Here is a 20,867-nt window from a genome sequence, read left to right as displayed (position 1 = left end):
ATCTTTTTGTGAAGGATGTATTGTTTATTAAACCATATTTTATTACTTTTTGCCTGTAACATCTGAAATTTTATCGTTGAAAAAACTCCGAATCAAATTAAATCTACTTATTATCCTCAAAAAGCTTGAATAATACCACTGTCTATTGATTGGGAATTTGATGCACATGATCGGTTTTCCAGTTTTGGATTGTCTGTATCAAATAAATGTTCCACTGATATGTCTTCCCCCCCCCCCCCCCCCCCCCCCCCCCCCCCCCCCCCCCCCCCCCCCCCCCCCCCCCCCCCCTCCGACTCTCATGAACCGTCCACCTACACATCGCATGATGCGTGTCCCCCAATGGACCAGTCTACCCAAACAAGTGCCCTCCCCTGTTTCAGGTGTCCCCCTCACTGCCTATCCTGGCCCAGCTCCTGCAACACACAGACAAGGATGTGCTGTTACACTCCTGCAAGGCCCTCCGCTACCTCTCTCATGAGCAGATCCAGGCAGTCATTGAATCCGGTGTCTTTTCCAGGCTTGTGGAACTACTGTAAGAACCTTAATTCCTTTGCTCTAAAATCCCACTGAACATTGTTAAGGTCGAATTCCTGTGAATACAAAAATCAGTTTTGTTTCATTCTTGCCTTTTATCCTAATGACTAATTTGAGTTTGCAAAATGGGCATTGTCAAGAAATGAATTTATACAAATAAACGGTAATGAGTTAAACAATTCCAAATCAATGTGTAAACTATATAATTGCTTGAAATCTTTCTAAATGAAAATTTTCTGCACCGATGATCCTAACAGAGCTCTAGTCAAATAGTGCTTTGATATAACATGAAACAATCATGTAAATAATTATATTTGACCCCCACACACACAAAAAGTAAGTGTTGTTCTTGATAAGCTTGTTTGGGCTAATCTGGAATGTCACTTTACGCACATTCATTGAGCCCAGCTTTCCCAGAACGTGGCTAAAATGTATTTGTATTTCAGGCACAAAGCCAGATGTCAGAGCGTGGCTTCTGCAGCATTGCGTGTATTTGGCAACATTGTTACTGATGATGACTATCAGACACAGGTATGCAGCGCATTCAATAGTTGTGCTAAACAATACAATCATACAGCCATTTTGATTGGGAATGTTTGAAAGGTCTGGAATATAAAGTCTTATCAGTCATTCAAAAGCACCAAAGAACAAATTTAACTTAAGCCAAACTCATTGGAAATTGCTTTATGATTTTTTGTTACAAAAAATAGATTTCTTATATGAAAGTACCTACCTTATTGTTGCTGTTTCCAGAAAGATGCAGTGGAAACCAAGAGTACGGAATATGAGAAAATTGAAAAAAGCGTTGATGGTAGGTGTTTTTTTTTCAAACAGTTATTTTGTCTCAAGACATTTGCTGGCAAGAAATATATCTAGTTAATTAAGGCGTTCATTCTTCAGATGAGTGTGATATGGCTTTAGAAAAGGCAAGGTTTGCAGAGCCTTCACACACTATATCGCATGAGTCTAATATCACATGATATCAAAAGTCACCAACCATTTTTTCTATTTATTATGCTATTTTTTAGCTCACCTGTGCACAAGGTATTTGTGATTGTCTTTGTCTGCCATGCATCTTCAAAAGTTACCATGTTAAAACACTCTACAGGCCACATTTATTGCCTAATATTCATGAAACTTGGTCAAAACATGTGTCCCAATAGTATCTTGGGCCAGATCGAAAATGGCTCCGCTTGGTTAAAAAATATGGCTGCCAAGGTGCGGGGCAGTTTTCCTTATATGGCATTAGTAAAACATTGTTAACACTCTAGAAGTAACATCCTCATGAAACTTAGTCAGAACATTTGTTCTAATGATATCTTGGATGGGTCTGATAATGGTTCTGGTCTGTTGAAAAGCATGGCCGCCAGGTAGTGGGGCATTTTTCCTTATATGGCTCAGTCTCCAGTAAAACCTTATTACCACTCTAGAAGTCTTATTTTTAGTCCTATCTTCATGAAACTTGGTCAAAATGTGTGTCCCAATAATATCTTGGACGGTTTCAAAAATGGTTCAGGTTAATTAAAAACATGGCCGCCAGGGGGCGAGTCAGTTTTCCTTATATGGCTATAATTAAACATTGTAAACACTCAAGAAGTAACATTTATTGTCTTATGAATATAATGAAAAATTGTTGACGCTATTTAAGCCACATTTATTGGCCAATCTGCATGAAACTTGGTCTGAACATTTGCCCCAATGAAATCTCGGCTGAGATTGAAACTGGGTCACTAGGTCAAATGAAGAAAACAACATGTTAATACTCTAGAAGTCACTTTTTTGGTGAAACCTTCATCAAACTACTCGCACTTGCTCAGACTAGTCTATTTCCTTTGGGTCTAAGGTGAACGCCTTAGGGCACATGGCTCTCTATTTTTATGCCTCTGGTAGGGGTGCTTATAACTGTCGGACTGTCTGTCAGTCCTTCTTTCTGTCTGGCATTCCTTTTTCTTGTAGTTATGTATGAAACTCTTTCAGATATTTAGAAGATATTTGGTATTTGAGTCTACCTACATGACTTAAAGATGAAGTGTGAGTTTTGTTCAGGTCCATTGATTTTTGGCGAAGTTTTGGGCCTCGGACTTAGAAACAATCTATTTAATAACTATTTTCTAGAGGGTTTTTTATGCAACACTTTCAAATATTTTGCTGATTTTCAGTATGTGAGTCTACCTACATTACCTACAAAGTGTGAATATTTTCATGGTCCATTGATTTTTGGCAAAGTTATGGGCCTTGGACTTAATAATTTTCTCTAAAATAGCTGCAGTGAGGCTTCAAAATGCAGTGGGGAGCTTTGTGTTTCACAAACGCTGGTCTTGTTGGCATGTTAGTCAACCTATATGACCTACAGATGAAGTGTGAGTTGCATTCAGGTCCATTTATTTTTGGCTAAGTTATGGGCCTTGGACTCACACTGCAGTGCGGCTTCACAGCGCAGTAGGGGGTATCGTGTTTCACAAACACAGGTCTTGTTTATGTAGCAATATCTGCTTTTGATTTTAAATGAAACAACAGGATTGTATACAAATTCACCGATAGGAAAAGATAGACAATTGTGCCTCAATTAATATATATTTTTTCCCCAAAATTCATTTACACAATGCTGACATCTATATCTTGCTGATTTTGTGATTCTTCTGTTTTTTAGATCCATATTGTAAGAGGATGGGAGCAAACAGTGGCCAAATATCTGTTCCACCTAGACACGTGTAAGATACTTGAAGTAAAATATCAATATGAAAGCAGAGTTTTATATTTTTCTTAATAGCCTGGTGGCCTTAAGGAAGGTTAAAGAAGGTCTTATCTGTCATAAATATTATTTCTTAGGCAAATGCAATCTCTAGATAAAGTATATTTATCAAACTTCACACTGGTTGTTAATTGCATTAATAAAATAGCAAGTAAAATATAACAAGCAAATTTAACCACATCCAAATGACAACAGGGACAAAGCCTATATCTCAAGCTATTTTCTCAATGCTGTTATTTGTCAGAGATTCAAAAAAGACAACACTATTAATCAGGGAGCAAATATCACTGATTATGTAGACTCCTACGGAAAAAAATGTTTCTTTAATGAATTATCACTATTTGAAATTGTTAAAATTATAGTGTTTCAGATGCGAAATGATTAGGATAGTGACCATACATGCCATACGTCCCGGATTGTCCGGGATTGTCCCGGAAATGAAGGACGTGTCCTGCAGTCCCGGAAATCTGTCAAATGTCCCGGATTTTACAAAACCATATATACATGTACCTGGTTGTTAATTGGCTTTAATATACTACGTTATAATTTCCCTCTGCGTAAGGGCAAAGGAGTTGTTTACACATCTGAAGATTCTTGCGGTTGTGAATTAGTCATGCGTGAATAACCCCATGTCACTATCAATCTATAGTTTTAGTGGCTTTGTTATGCCACACTCATCGGTCCGTATTGTGTATTCCTCCACGATAAAATCGTGGACCGTTACTTCGGAGACTTTTGATGAAAACATCGATGTTGTCCTCGTGGAAATTGTGCATTTCATGCATAGTTCAGTTACAGTTTGTATATGAAAACATTTATTTTTACGCGATATTAAATTTATAAAAAAAACAAAAAAACAAAGTGTTACTTTATCGTCTTTAAGATAATTAATTATTGAAACAATTATTGTAACGTATACTAATTAAACAAAATGCGAATCGCCTATTAGGCGGATATATTATACGATTAAACGTTGCTAGGCGCACCTGCCGCTTACATCATTTCAACGGAAATAAATTGTGACTCGGCAAACATGGCAAAAAAAGATAGAATTAACGATGGAGATCGTACACTTTGAAAAAATTAATGAAATGCCTGTGATAATCAACGATGCATAAAATGGATTTAGATGCTAACAACATATTTATTAGTAATTTATTCAATTTACGATGTGAAAAAAATGCGTGCCATAAATGCATATATGTCTATATATATATATATATCGCTATATGTAAAAATGTTCCGGAAAATCGGCAAAAGTCCCGGAAAATTTAGCTCAATGTCCCAGAATTGGTCTGAAAATTTATGGCATGTATGGTAGTGACACACCTCAAAAAATGTCCCAATCTGTAATTAAGTCCCTTAAAGAAAATTACTTGGTGTTATTGGGTTTAAGAAATGTTTTCAAATGTAGTATGCCTGTTTAAATTGTTGTGCTTACATGTTTATACAATTTACTAAATTAATATTGCTTAATTCAAGAAAATGTTATCAAAAACTTTTGTAAAAAATAGTATTGAAATCTTAAATAACATTATATACCTGAATTGATGTGTTTCACTTATATATTGTACTACTATATACAACTATTATTTGATATATAAGTGCCAAATATATACACTTACTTTTCATACTTATTTCTTTTAGTTGCAATTGTTTTTGTCCATGTCTACATTTATTAATTCATGGTTTTTTTTTTATTTTACCTTAAGTTTGCACAATGTTTTTTTCACATTTGCGTAGAAGGTTAAATGAATACTGTGGTCAGTTTCCAATAAATATCAAATCAAATATGTTAAAATTTGACATTAGTTACTGAGACAGGCCTGATATAGAGATTTTGAGTTCTTAAGGCACATTAAACAAAATCTGGTATTTGGATTTGAATGTAAAATAAGTGCTGCATTATTTGAGTAATTTGCAAGTAGTCTTGGAAAAAATAAACTTTTGAACTGACCCAGTTTAGAATATCATGAAAATATTTAAACTGTCTGTTTACAATTTTCAGACCTGTAAACCTGCATGGCCTTAAAGGGAAAATTCTTCACCTCAAAGATAACATTAAAAAACAACAACGGGAACTCTTTGACACTGATGTTCTCAAGTGCATCTGTGCACTCTTAAACTCAGGTGGAGGAATATTGCATATCAGGAAATTTGATGAACAGGTTTGTAAATAAATTTAGACATTAATGAACTTTCAATACAATATTGAGAAAAATGTCTTATTTTATTTCCATTTTCTAGTCAAACGTCTTTTAAACACTGTATGATGTAGGAAATCAATTGTGAAATGTTTAAGACCATTTTTATTATTTGCATATCGAGGGGTGAAAGCGAAACGGGTCTAACTGACATTTTTTCACAAAATGACTTTTTTGTATATTTTGTATCGCAACACCCATGCCCATCATGTATTAAAATGTGATAGTTCCAGGCAATCAAATAACAAGTAAAATAGAAATTTGTCCTAAAGCTCTTAAGTGAAATTAAATATATTTTTTAGTGCGAAAAGGTTCTATGTGCAGTAAAGTGCTACTTAGAGCTCTTTCGCATTCAGGTAGTAAGCGTTAAGAAAAATTCCAAATGAAACTTTTATCAATATTTGAGGAACATTATTTTTTGTAATTGATGAAAACTAATAACAAATAAAGATAAAATTGTTCACTTAGATCTTTTTCGCACTGAATTTGGATATTTACTAATTTTCTTAAATTATTCTTTTCATGTGTAACATTAATAATGAACTTTTTTGACAATTTAATAAGCATTGAAACAGTATTTAACATTCTGTTTTATTTATCCATAATTTATGAAGCATAATTGCAGTAAATCTAGTTTAATTTGAAATGAATTTAAAAGAGATGTGAGCCTAAATTTGTTCTGAGCTCTGCCTAATTTCTTAATGTACAATATCTTGATTTAGAAAACAAGAAGAATAAAACTATTACGGTAAATTGATCATAATTTGAATATTAAGTTGTGTAATTGTTAAATTGCTTATTCCTGAAATCTTTGTATACTTCTCTCAGAATTACCTAGTACCTAGTTTATTGTATACAAAATCATAAAGAAAGTTAAACATAACAGTTATGATATATAAATAAAAATATGGGTATATAGATATCAATGAGGAGAAGTCACCCGCACAAGAACCATAACACTGCACTTTCTAAAATAAGAGTTATTGCCCTTCGTTTTTAGCTCACCTGAGCACAACGTGCCCATGGTGAGCCTTTGTGATCGCCTTTTGTCTGGCGTCCGGCGTCAACATTTGCCTTGTTAACACTCTAGAGGCCACAGTTATTTTCTGATCTTCGTGAAATTTAGTCAGAAGAATGGTCCCAATGATATCTTGGATGAGTTTGAAAATGGTTTCGGTTGCTTTAAAAACATGGCCACCAGGGGGCGGGGCATTTTTCCTTATATGGCTATAGTAAAATCTTGTTAACACTCTAGAGACCACATTTATTGTCTGATCTTCATGAAACTTGGTCAGAGGATTCATCCCAATAATATTTTGGACGAGATCAAAAATGATGCCGGTTGGTTGAAAAACATGGTCGCCAGGGGGCGGGGCATTTTTCCTTATATGGCTATAGTAAAACCTTGTTAACACTATAGAGGCCACATTTATTTTCCGATCTTCATGAAACTTGGTCAGAAGATTTGTCCCAATGATATCTTGGATGAGTTCGAAAATGGTTTTGGTTGCTTTTAAAACATGGCCACAAGGGGGCGGGGCATTTTTCCTTATATGGCTTTATATGGCTTTAGTAAAACCTTGATAACACACTAGAGACCACATTTATTGTCCAATCTTCATGAAATTTGGTCAGAAGATTGGTGTTAATGATATCTTGGATGAGTTTGAAAATGGTTATGTTTGCTTGAAAAACATGGCCATCAGGGGGCGGGGCATTTTTCCTTATATGGCTATATATGGCTTAAGCAAAATCTTGTTAACACTCTAGAGGCCACATTTATTGTCTGATCTTCATAAAAATTGGTCAGAAGATTCATCCCAATAATATCTTGGACAAGTTCAAAAATGATGCAGGTTGGTTGAAAAACATGGCCGCCAGGGGGCGGGGCATTTTTCCCTATATTGCTATAGTAAAACCTTGTTAACAGTCTTTAGAGGCCACATTAATTTTCCGATCTTCATGAAACTTGGTCAGAAGATTTTCCCCAATGATATCTTGGATTAGTTTGAAAATGGTTTTGGTTGCTTTAAAAACATGGCCACCAGGGGAAGGGGCATTTTCCTAATATGGCTATACATGTATATTGCTTTAGTAAAACCTTATTAACACTCTAGAAACCACATTTATTGTCCAATCATCATGAAACTTGGTCACAAGATTTGTACCAATTATATCTTGGATGAGTTTGAAAAAGGTTCCGGTTGGTGGAAAAACATGGCCACCAAGGGGGCGTGGCATTTTTCCTTATATAGCTATAGTAAAACCTTGTTAACACTCTAGAACCCATATTTATTGTCCAATCATCATGAAACTTTGTCAGAAGATTTGTCCCAATGATATCTTGGACAAGTTCGAAAATGGTTCCAGTTGCTTGAAAAACATGGCCACCAGGGGGCGGGGCATTTTTCCTTATATGAATTCATGAATCTTCATGAAACTTTGTCAGAATATTTGTTTAAATGATATCTTGGATGTGTATGAAAATGGTCGTTGTCTGTTGAAAAATGTGGCTGCCAGGGTGTTCACTAGATATGAAAGTTGGTAAGAACATTTTGTTCTAATGACATCTTGTGCTGCACAGAACAGGTCAGTTCCTTTCCTCTCAGGTGAGCGACTTTGGGCCTTTCAGGCCCTGTTGTTGTATGATATTACTTTTAAGGTCTATATCTCAAGTACCATACAAGATTTCAACATGAAACTTCATGAGTGTATTGAAAATCAAATCAATGAGGAGAAGTGCCATGCTTAAGAACCATAACCCTACACTTTCTTAAATAAGATTTATTGCCCTTTGTTGTTTTTGTATGATGTAACTTTTCAGGGCTAAAACTCAGATAATATGCAAGATTTCAACATGAAATTATATGGGTGTATAGATATGATGAGGAGAATGAATTTGCTTGTTTATTAAATCTTTATCAAGATAACCCCATGTAAAGAGTATTATTTATTAGAATTAATAAATATATAATTATATATTAATTAACTCTTAACATCATTTTCACAAAAACAGAAATGATAAACTTGACTGAGAGATATATATCTGACATCTACATCTTTGGAGGTGGTTGCTTAGCTGGATTTAAGTACATTAATAAATAATATTTTAAGTTAAAAAAATTATAGTTTCAATGGAGCATGGTTTAAGTGGATTACAAATTCACGTTGATGGTAGTCAAACCAATACAAAGTGATACAAGGAGAAATGAAGCCAGATGAAAGTAAAACTGAGTTTTAAATGCAGCCAAATTTAACTGAAGTTTGGTTTTAGTGATTCACAAGTTAGTTCAACAAGGTTTGAGCAAATTGGGAATAAATGAAAAAAAGGTTTTAAAAAATCAAGGGTCAAAGGAAGCAGGATGTGAGTTAATTGTACACTCCTGTGTCCTTAGAATCACCCAGTGGAGTTCAAGAACCTTGACACATGGTGGCAGGGCATGGAGTCTAAGATAGATAAGATGCTGTTCTGCGACGACATCTGCAATTACTATAAACTTGTGGGAAACCAGGCTGACTGTGATCTCTGCCTGATTGTGGAGCCTGCTGAACATCTCTGCATCCAGAAATACAATTGTTTTCTGCCCAGAGGTACCTAGGGGTTTGTAGTTGCTGTCTGTTACCCAGAAATACCATTGCATACTACATGTACTGGCTTAAAGAGACTTATACACAGTTCAATAAATTGACAAAATAAAAAAAATGTTTGGCATTTGCCAATTTTTAGCTCACCTGTCACGAAGTGACATGGTGAGCTTATGTGACCTTGTGATGTCCGGCGTCCGTATGTGTGTGCGTGCGTGTGTGCGTCCGTCAACAATTTGTTTGTGTAGACAGTAGAGGTCACAGTTTTCATCCAATCTTTATGAAATTTGGTCAGAATGTTTATCTTGATGAAATCTGGGTTGGGATTGTATTTGGGTCATCTGGGGTCAAACACTAGGTCACTTGGTCAAAAACTAGGTCACATAATAGGTCAAATAATAGAAAAACCTCGTGTAGACAATAGAGGTCGCAGTTTTCATCCAATCTTTATGAAATTTGGTCAGAATGTTTATCTTAATGAAATCTGGGTTGGGATTGTATTTGGGTCATCTTGGGTCAAAAACTAGGTCACTAGGTCAAAAACTAGGTTAAATAATAGAAAAACCTTGTGTAGACAGTAGAGGTCACAGTTTTCATCCAATCTTTATGAAATTTGGTCAGAATGTTTATCTTGATGAAATCTGGGTTTGGATTGTATTTGGATCATCTGGGGTCAAAAACTAGGTCACTAGGTCAAAAACTAGGTCAAATAATAGAAAAACCTTGTGTAGACAGTAGAGGTCACAGTTTTCATCCAATCTTTATGAAATTTGGTCAGAATGTTTATCTTGATAAAATCTCGGTTGGGATTGTATTTGGGTCATCTGGGGTCAAAAACAAGGTCACTAGGTAAAAAACTAGGTCAAATAATAGAAAAACCTTGTGTAGACAATAGAGGTCGCAGTTTTCATCCAATCTTTATGAAATTAGGTCAGAATGTTTATCTTGATGAAATCTGGGTTGGGATTGTATTTGGGTCATCTGAGGTCAAAAACTAGGTCACTAGGTCAAATAATAGAAAAACCGTCAACAATTTTTTTGTGTAGACAGTAGAGGTCACAGTTTTCATTCAATCTTTATGAAATTCGGTCAGAATGTTTATCTTGATGAAATCTGGGTTGGGATTGTATTTGGGTCATCTGGGGTCAAAACTACGTCACTAGGTCAAAAACTAGGTCACTAGGTCAAGTAGTAGAAAAACCTTGTATAGATAATAGAGGCCACAGTTTTCATCCAATCTTTATGAAATTTGGTCAGAATGTTTATCTTGATGAAATCTGGGTTGGGATTGTATTTGGGTCATCTGGGGTCAAAAACTAGGTCACTAGGTCAAATAATAGAAAAACCTTGTGTAGACAATAGAGGTCACAGTTTTCATCAAATCTTTATAAAATTTTATCAGAATGTTTATCTTGATGAAATCTGGGTTGGGTTGTATTTGGGTCACCTGGGGTCAAAAACTAGATCACTAGGTCAAATAATAGAAAAACCGGTTGTAGACAATAGAGGTCACAGTTTTCATCTAATCTGTATGAAATTTGGTCAGAATGTTTATCTTGATGAAATCTGGGTTGAGATTGTATTTGGTTAGTCAGGTGAGCAATTCAGGGCCATCATGGCCCTCTTGTTGTTGTATTTATGTTATTTGCAAGGAAATAGGACTGGTAAAATCCTTACAATAACAACTTAGAAAACAAAATATGGCATATTTACTTTCATCTAATTAACTGTCTGTCAATGTTTTTGCTGAAATGAAGTTGTTGAATTTATCCTTAAACTGCCAACTCTCAGAGACCATCTTCCACGGGGTAGATGCATATCGGTGGCCTCTCTGTCAAAATGCTGCCACTCTGTTCATTCTCGGCTGCCTCTCTGTTATATACAAGAAAATGAATGATCGGCATTCACTAAACAGGTAAGAAAATATAAAATTGAAACCCGTAAACACATTTGTGCATAAAAAGAGGAGGTCCAGAAGTTGAAGCATATATCCAGCTAGATTTTCACAGTATTCCGCAGGTCCAAACACATACCACAACCTCTATCGAAGATGGAATGGTGACGAGTTTGGTGGAACAATCGTGAATACATGCCACTTTGATGACTTTTTATCATAGCTTTTCCCTAATATGTAAACTATCTAGTGTCATTGATAGCATCTTTATGATCAAATCCTTATGGTCAATGTACGCTATATAGTAATTTTCATCCATTTTACTTAAATAAATGCCTACTTTCGCTTTCGTTGTGGCACAGGAATCCTTTCGATCGGCTCACTTTTCTGGCACGGGTAGCCTATCTAGTCGTCGATTGACACTGGCATGGGAACCCTCTCCATTACATTTCTTGTTAATATACGTCAATATTTGAACAAGTATTGCAAATTAGATCAAACTAAACAGCTTGATATATCAAAGTTCTCTTCTCGAGTGGATATGACTTATTATAGGCTGGACTTTAACAAAATTGAATCTTGTATTGTGCCCTTTTTTAGCTGTAAATATTTCATTTTTGAATATTTATGAACACAATTTTGTGCTTTTGGCTATTGGCGAAAATTGAAAGATAACATTGATATAAAATGAATAAACGTTGATACCAGGGCTCAGTGAACCAGGAAGCAACTAGTCCAAGTCAATGGACAGGGACGTCATGATATTTATTGACTGGTTCATCCACTTGTACAAAGCCGTTTTAAAAGGACGTTTTAAAATGGGCCCTTTTGAAAATCTGAGGCTAGCCGGCGACAAGTTACTTGACTTGCACGAGAAAATACATGAACTGGTGGCATTTTAACGAATCTTTGGTTTTTGCATTATGTACTGTAAACACGTGGCACTAATATGTGTTCATCATTTCAGCAATTTATCAACGCGATTTTCATTACTGACGGATTTATACATGTACATAAAGATACCACAAATATGTAGCCGATAGCGTAAGTCCAAATAATTACGTTAAAAGTGATATTTACATACAATATTCTGACATTTTAAATTTTTACTATCAATAATTTTAACACGTGTTAAATACGGAATCCGGATAGTGCAACGTAGATTGTCGTGTGTCGACCTTCATGGTCGAGGCACGACATTTAGCGACGCACGATATGACATTCGACATTTAAAGTTGACATGCAACAATCAAGATTTGATTGTCGCATATCGCGCTGGATTTAAGAATAACAAAATACTGCAGATAATCTTGACTACACGTGGCATATTTCTTTTAACTATTGTGAAATTGACAATTCTGGTGTCAAAATATTGAACTTGAATTTTATGACAGTTTAAATAAATTTATTTAATCATACAGATGATCATTTTATCATTGCGACGCTTAAAATACACCATTCCCATTGTTGCGAGGAACGGCTATTAGGCCTAAAATGTAATGACGAGTGTTCCCATGCCAGTGTCAATCGACGACTTGATATGCTACCCGTGCCAGAAAAGTGAGCCGATCGAGAGGCTTCCCGTGCCACAACGAAAGCGAAAGAAGGCATTTTTTAAGTAAAAGTGATGAAAATTACTATATAGCGTAAATTGAACGTAAGGATTTGATCATAAAGATGATATCAATTACACTAGATATTTGACATATTAGGGGAAAGCTATGTTAAAAAGTCATCAAAGTGGCATGTATGCACGATTGTTCCACCAACCTCCTCATCATTCCATCTTCGATAAAGGTTGTGATAAGTGTTTGAACCTGCGGAATACTGTGAACATCTAGCTGGATATATGCTTCAACTCATGGATCTTCTCTTTTTATGCACAAATGTGTTTAAGGGTTTTGATTTTATATTTTCTTACCTGTTTTGTGAATGCCGATCATCCGTTTTCTTGTATATAACAGAGAGGCAGCCGAGAATGAACAGAGAGGCAGCATTTTGACAGAGAGGCCACCGATATGCATATACACTGTGTCTTCACGTAGACAAGAAAAGATGGATCAGCATCTGAAAATTGAATAAAATGAAAGCAAGAGCAATTAGAGAATCTATTTTAGCCTTTCATTTCATATAGTATTTATTATATAGCTTTAGTAAATTGTCTGCTTTTCAAGAATGATAAGATCATATGCATCAGATTGCGTGAAATTTAAGCTTAAAATTAGGGATGCAAGAGGTTAACCGGTTAACCTACCGAACGACCAGTTAACCGGTTACATTTTCGTCAAAAGGTTAACCTGGGAAACAAATTGATTGTGTTTTTTTTCATCGAATAACTTTTACATTTTTACTTTTTTCGCGTGACATACTGCCAAATTGCGCTGGCGACTAGTTAAAACAACATGCCGCACAGTCGACGGTAATAAATAACGTGTCAACAAACACAGCAATAAAGCAATAAATCAATACCTTTATGATAACAAATAGGCGTTAGTTTTGATAATTTGCACCATTGTTTTGTTTGACTCGCGAAAATTTAACTAGCGAACTGCGGGGAGTGGGGGCTATTAGCGAAGACGTAATTGACACGTTTATCGAACTCGCGATAAAAAAAACAGTTTAGACAATGCACGGCTTTTTGATGTTTTGTTAACCAAAATCCAACACTGATTGCTCGCGAAAATACCGTGTTTAACAAGTAACAATTTTATTAGGAATGCATTCGTAGTTAAAATCTTGTCGAGTAAACGTCGTATTTGTTTCTGAGAAAGTATTACCATTATTGTACTTTACGTCACCAACGATGCCACCATTACCGTCCGAGGTATGGAAACACTTCAGAAAATCGGCAGACAAGAGCACTGCATCTTGTCTGTTATGCAGTGCAACAATTCAACTGCATGGCGGCACCTCAAATCTTCGAAATCATATAAAATTTAAGCAACCGTCCGTTGATAACAACAAGGCCAGTCCGGATGTGGCAAAGCAACAGACATTACACCAGGTTTATGGCCCCCGTCTTGCTTCGAGCGAGGCGATCAATCAGGCCCTTGCAAATTTCGTGGTCCAGGCATACGTGACCATGAAAATCGTGGAACACGAGAGTTTTCGTCATCTGATGCAACTTCTGAATCCGCAGTACGAGGTGCCTTCTAGAACAACCGTCAGGGCGCGCATTGACCAGCAGTATGATGACGCAAAGAAGTCTCTGCTGTCCAGTCTTCAGGGAAGCACGTCAGTCGCCCTCACAACTGACTCCTGGACATCCAATGCCACAGAAGCATACCTCACAGTAACCGTACACTACATCAAAGATGACTGGTCAATGGAGTAGCGCATACTTATGATCCGCGCCTTGCCAGAGCGACACACCGGCGAAAACCTTGCTATTCGCCTTAAGGATTGTGTGGATGAGTTTGGTCTGAAGGGACGTGTTGAAGCATGTGTTCACGACAATGCCAGAAATATTGACTTAGCAATTGTGTGAGCGATATGACGCAAACGTAATATAAGCGGCCCAATCAAAAATAAAATAATGACGCAAGCAACTCAAATTAGAAATTGCTTTCGTTTCTATAGAGCGGTTCGAGCAGTATGACATTTTTATGTACTCTAACATTGAAACTACCTAACGTGTTTCGGTTAACCGGTTAATAACCGGTTACGGCAAAAGGTTAACCGGTTACTGATTTTTGTAACCTCTTGCATCCCTACTTAAAACTATTGAAAAATATGTTAAATTATATATATCAATAATTGTTGTAGGCTATTTACACTTAAATATGATGAAAAATATTATAGTAAATTAAAAAAATTGCATTACTTGATTAAATCAAATAAGCCTTGTTGTTTGGTTTTTGACATTGGTTTAAGCCTTCAGCAATTGGCCTTTTGATTAAATGCTGTCTTCAGGTCAATAACAAGTCTAATATAACGTCAACGTATTAATAACATTATGTTATATCATTGATATATTCATAATTACTTGCACCAATTAAACATTTTAATTGTATACCTTTCTCAACGTTACAACACTGGAAGCAACCATTTTCTTCTGTACAAACATATTTATTCTTGGCATAATATACATATACATCTGAACACTGGCAAAGTGCATTGACATGGAAGCTAGAGCTAATTGTAAATTGTCTTCTTTATTTTTTGCCAAATGGCAGATTAAAGAACCTTAATTGAGCATTTTGAGTGATATTGGGATTAATTAAATGATAGCTAATTATATTCAACCATTTAGTCTGAAATGACTCTGGCTGCAGAGACAGGGGTCCAAAATGTGAAACAATATTCCTTGAGGCAACTCCTGGCTGAGCGTGGAGACCCGGGTGTGCTCAAGGACTTACCTCTCATACCAAAGAAGTATGTGTTTGAGAAATCGGACAAGGACCTGATGAAGGAGACAACACAGATCCAGTTCAAACTGCTCAATGAGTGAGTATTTGACAGTTCAAACAGCTTAATGCAACCTTCAACAAGTAAGCTCCTACTAGCATTCTTAGAGATAACTAGGTGAGTATTCAACAGTTCTAACAGCTTAATGCGACCTTCAACAAGTAAGCTCCTACACGCATTCTTAGAGATAACTAGGTGAGTATTCAACAGTTCAAACAGCTTAATGCGACCTTCAACAAGTAAGCTCCTACACGCATTCTTAGAGATAACTAGGTGAGTATTCAACAGTTAAAACAGCTTAATGCGACCTTCAACAAGTAAGCTCCTACACGCATTCTTAGAGATAACTAGGTGAGTATTCAACAGTTCAAACAGCTTAATGCGACCTTCAACAAGTAAGCTCCTACACGCATTCTTAGAGATAACTAGGTGAGTATTCAACAGTTCAAACAGCTTAATGCGACCTTCAACAAGTAAGCTCCTACACTCATTCTTAGAGATAACTAGGTGAGTATTCAACAGTTCAAACAGCTTAATGCAACCTTCAACAAGTAAGCTCCTACTAGCATTCTTAGAGATAACTAGGTGAGTATTCAACATTTCCAACATCTTGCAACTTTTTTAAACAAGTAAGCTTCTACAAGCATTCTTAGAGATGACAAGGTTAGTTTTCAATGCAGGTTCATTTATTTAGCGAGACTACTTTGGAAATTACTAGGTATGTGCTCAGTACAGTTTCATTTATTAATTCGGGCTACTTAAAGATTACTAGGTAAGTGTTCAATTCAGTTTAATTTATTAAGCAAGGCTACTTCGAGATTTCGAAGTTAGTGTTCGAGTCAGGTACATTTATGAAGTCAGGCTACTTAGAGATTACAAGCTTAGTGTTCAAGTCAGGTATATTTATTAAGTCAGGCTATTTACAGATTACTAGGTAAGTGTTCGAGTCAGGTACATTAACAAGTCAGGCTACTTAGAGATTACAAGGTTAGCGTTCAAGTAAGGGAATATTTATTAAGTCAGGCTGCTTATAGATTACTAGGTAAGTGTTTGAGTCAGGTACATTAACAAGTCAGGCTACTTAGAGATTACAAGGTTAGTGTTCAAGTCAGGTATATTTATTTAGTCAGGCTGCTTACGGATTACTAGGTAAGTGTTAAGGTTAAGTCAGGCTACTAGCAGTACTAGCATTCTTAGAGATTACGAGGTTAGTTTTCAATGCAGGTTCATTTATTAAGCAAGACTACTTTGGAAATTAATACTTAAGTGTTCAGTACAGTTTCATTTATTATCCCTTGCCATAGGCTGAGGGATATTGTTTTTGCGTTGTCCGTCCGTCTTTCCGTCCCTTCGTCCGGAGCCATAACTTGGAAGTGCTTTGGGGGATTTCATTGAAACTTGGTAAGAGTATATATATGGATAAGAGGATGATGCACGCCCAATGGCATTGTACACTATCTGTTTATAACAGAGTTATGGCCCTTTGTATCTTGAAAAATTGCTTTTGAGTGTCAAATATAACACTTTTGTGTCGAGAGGCATATTGGCGGGGGATATCAATTCAACGAATTTGCTTGTTAATTCAGGATACTTAGAGATTACTAGGTAAGTGTTCAATTCAGTTTAATTAGGCTCCCCCCAAAAAAATTCGGGGGAGCATATAGTTGCCGCTTCGTCTTTCCGTCCATGCACAATTTTGTCCGGGCTATTTCTCAGCAACTAATGACCGGAATTCAATGAAACTTTATGGGAAGCTTCACTATTAAGAGGAGATGTGCATATTATCAGCGGGTTCTGGTCGGATGATTTTTCACAGAGTTATGGCCCTTTAAAATTGTCCATTAACTGTACCTTTTCTTGTTTATTAAGCTAGGCTACTTCGAGATTTTGAAGATAGTGTTCGAGCCAGGTACATTTATCCAGTCAGGCTACTTAGAGATTTCAAGGTTAGTGTTAAAGTCAGGTATATTTATTAAGTCAGGCTGCTTACAGATTACTAGGTATATGTTCGAGTCAGGTACATTTATCAAGTCAGGCTACTTGGAGATTACAAGGTTAGTGTTCAGGTCAGGTACATTAAGTCAGGCTACTTATAGATGGCAAGGTAAGTGTTGAAGTCAGGTACATTTATGAAGCAAGGCAAAGGAAAACCAGAATCACAAGCCTTGGTGTCTTCATATGTAAAATTGTTTTGTTTTTTGTTTTGGCTCAATAACTCGAGCAAATGTCATAGGACCTTTGCCACACTTCATGAAAATGTGTAAGACAATAACATCTAGGTCAAGGTCAATAAGTGGCCAAATTGACCCAGACACTCCTGAATTACAACTCTTGAATCAACGAAAAATTGTGTTTTTTCTCAATTTCGCTCAATAACTCCAGCAATTGTCATTGTATCTTAACAATACTTCATGAAAATGTGAAAGGCAATAACATCCAGGTAAAGTTTTATAATCAGCCTTATTGACCCAGACACTTATTTCTCGTTTCCGCTCAATAGCTCGAGAAAATGTCATAGGATCTTCGCCACACTTCATGAAAATGTGTTAGGTCATAAGATCTAGGCCAAGTTCGATAATCAGCCAAATTGACCAAGACACAAGGCCCATGAATTGTCTTGTAAACACGTGGCACTAATATGTGTTCATCATTTCAGCAATTTATCAACGCGATTTTCATTACTGACGGATTTATACATGTACATAAAGATACCACAAATATGTAGCCGATAGCGTAAGTCCAAATAATTACGTTAAAAGTGATATTTACATACAATATTCTGACATTTTAAATTTTTACTATCAATAATTTTAACACGTGTTAAATACGGAATCCGGATAGTGCAACGTAGATTGTCGTGTGTCGACCTTCATGGTCGAGGCACGACATTTAGCGACGCACGATATGACATTCGACATTTAAAGTTGACATGCAACAATCAAGATTTGATTGTCGCATATCGCGCTGGATTTAAGAATAACAAAATACTGCAGATAATCTTGACTACACGTGGCATATTTCTTTTAACTATTGTGAAATTGACAATTCTGGTGTCAAAATATTGAACTTGAATTTTATGACAGTTTAAATAAATTTATTTAATCATACAGATGATGTGGCAAAGGTCCTATGACATTTGCTCGAGTTATTGAGCCAAAACAAAAAACAAAACAATTTTTCATATGAAGACACCAAGGCTTGTGATTCTGGTTTTCCTTTGCCTTGCTTCATAAATGTACCTGACTTCAACACTTACCTTGCCATCTATAAGTAGCCTGACTTAATGTACCTGACCTGAACACTAACCTTGTAATCTCCAAGTAGCCTGACTTGATAAATGTACCTGACTCGAACATATACCTAGTAATCTGTAAGCAGCCTGACTTAATAAATATACCTGACTTTAACACTAACCTTGAAAATGTGAAAGGCAATAACATCCAGGTAAAGTTTTATAATCAGCCTTATTGACCCAGACACTTATTTCTCGTTTCCGCTCAATAGCTCGAGAAAATGTCATAGGATCTTCGCCACACTTCATGAAAATGTGTTAGGTCATAAGATCTAGGCCAAGTTCGATAATCAGCCAAATTGACCAAGACACAAGGCCCATGAATTGTCTTGAAGCTGGAAACAGTACTCAAGCTTACATATAAACAGGAAGTATACATGTAATATGAAGACTTTAGAATTCAGTATTTGGCACAGGAATATAATGCATAGCAAGGAGAGAGTAGTGGACACAGGAATATGATGCATTTCAGGTGGACATAAGCTCTTCTCCCCTTTATTGGTTAAAATATGTGACAAATAATTTTGATATCTTTCATTGTGTTACCCTCCCTCTCCCATAGCATAGATCTGTAATAAGTTTATAACTTAGTTTTTCTTACAAAAAGGTGAGCACATTTGCTATTGCTTTTGCTTTTTGTAGTAATGACCAGGGCAAGAGAAAGAAAGAAATTGGAAAGTACGTGTCAGCCTCTGCCAGGCTAAAGGAGAGAATCAAAGACTACATAGGAAAGTACATGTCCGCCTTCGCCAATCACGAGGGAGGACATATCATTTTTGGTATTGAGGACAAAACAGGATCGGTCTTTGGAGTGGAAATGTTGCTAGAAGACGAGAAACATATGGGTGAGGAAAATATGTAACAGGAGTTATGGTTTACTTAGCTAAGCGGAACTTATATATATTATATATACACATATATACATGTACACATTATTTACATTATATTTGTAAATGCTTCTTAAATGGTGTTACATTTGAAAGGCATAGAAAGGAATCTACTGATGTTTTATGCAAAGAGAAGTAACTATGTTTACGTAAACAATCTATTTTGTTCTTCAATTATGTTTACAGAATGTTCATTTTTTGTTTTGAAGAAGAACTTATTGCTGGAAAGATGAAAGACATGATTTGGCCGCACCCAGATCCAGATTTTGTGCCAGAGAAAGGACTTCACTGGGACATAGGGTTTTACCCAGTTGAGAATGTGCCAAGAGAGGTATGCACACTAATTATCTGTATGTCACAATAGTGGTTTCTTTAACTCGTAATTAGTAATTATGTTAAACAAGAATTGTTTTGTGAAATTTTGTGAGTTCCAAAATTATTTGTGTTATTCAATTTTACGTACAAAACCATTCAATCCATTCTGTTAAGCTACTCTGAGAATATGCTCTAATTATTGCACATTAAAATATTATGCTTAACAGAAAATTGGTGATTTTTAAATGCTCTGTTTGTGCATAGAAGCTTTTTTATGCGCCCTGTAGGGTGGCATTTAGCAGTCGCACTGTCTGTCCATCTGGCATTCTGTTTTCTGGAGGTTTTTACGCAACGCTTTTAGATATTGAGCTGATGTTTGGTATGTGAGTCTGCCTACATGACCTACAGATGAAGTGTAAAATGGTCCGTTGATTTTTGACAAAGATACAAAGGGAATTAATAAGCTTAAAAGTGAGTTGAGATAATTTGTTTATATCATTTGGCAGGTACAGGTCATTTTTGACAAGGGAATTATTTTTATGCCCCTTGATCGAATGATAAGGGGTATTTTTATTTGGCCGATCTGTCTGTTTGTCTGTCATTGTATGTGTGTGTCTGTCCCAAAACTTTAACCTTGCTCATAAAATGAAAACTCTTGGTTCTATATTCTTTGAACTTCACATGTGCATGCATCTCATTGAGATCTACCATCAAATATGGTTATATCACTGTGACCTTAACATTCAAAATATAACCTTGTTTCTAAAATAGCTGCCGTGCGGCTTCAAAGCGCAGTAGGGGGCGTTGTGTTTCACAATCACAGCTCTTGTTTTTATGCCCCCGAAGGAGAGCATATAGTGATCGCACTGTCCATCTGTCTGTCTGTCCGTCTGTCACATTTCTGCGTTTAGGTTTCGAAAAATGCTCATAACTTCTATGTTGCTTTAGATGTAACCTTCATATTTGGTATGCAAGTGGATATGGACAAGGCCTTTCC

The 20,867-nt window shown here is 36.1% G+C and overlaps 1 protein-coding gene across 1 annotated transcript in view; it reads left to right on the top strand.

The window, feature by feature from the left end:
- LOC127860407 (uncharacterized) overlaps nucleotides 1-20,867 on the top strand; it is a 97,260-nt gene that overhangs the window by 35,328 nt on the left and 41,065 nt on the right. The window contains exons 9-17 of the mRNA XM_052398467.1: nucleotides 381-532; nucleotides 981-1,065; nucleotides 1,288-1,345; nucleotides 3,185-3,245; nucleotides 5,295-5,454; nucleotides 8,886-9,081; nucleotides 15,244-15,415; nucleotides 19,311-19,513; nucleotides 19,765-19,886. Of these exons, the coding sequence (XP_052254427.1) occupies nucleotides 381-532; nucleotides 981-1,065; nucleotides 1,288-1,345; nucleotides 3,185-3,245; nucleotides 5,295-5,454; nucleotides 8,886-9,081; nucleotides 15,244-15,415; nucleotides 19,311-19,513; nucleotides 19,765-19,886 (1,209 nt within the window). The remainder of the gene's footprint in view (nucleotides 1-380; nucleotides 533-980; nucleotides 1,066-1,287; nucleotides 1,346-3,184; nucleotides 3,246-5,294; nucleotides 5,455-8,885; nucleotides 9,082-15,243; nucleotides 15,416-19,310; nucleotides 19,514-19,764; nucleotides 19,887-20,867) is intronic.

The sequence above is a fragment of the Dreissena polymorpha genome, chromosome 15 (assembly GCF_020536995.1).
Source record: "Dreissena polymorpha isolate Duluth1 chromosome 15, UMN_Dpol_1.0, whole genome shotgun sequence".
In the NCBI taxonomy this organism is placed as follows: Eukaryota; Metazoa; Mollusca; class Bivalvia; order Myida; family Dreissenidae; genus Dreissena; species Dreissena polymorpha.
Note: the sequence above shows the minus strand (reverse complement) of the source record. Positions and strands in the feature narration are given on the sequence as shown.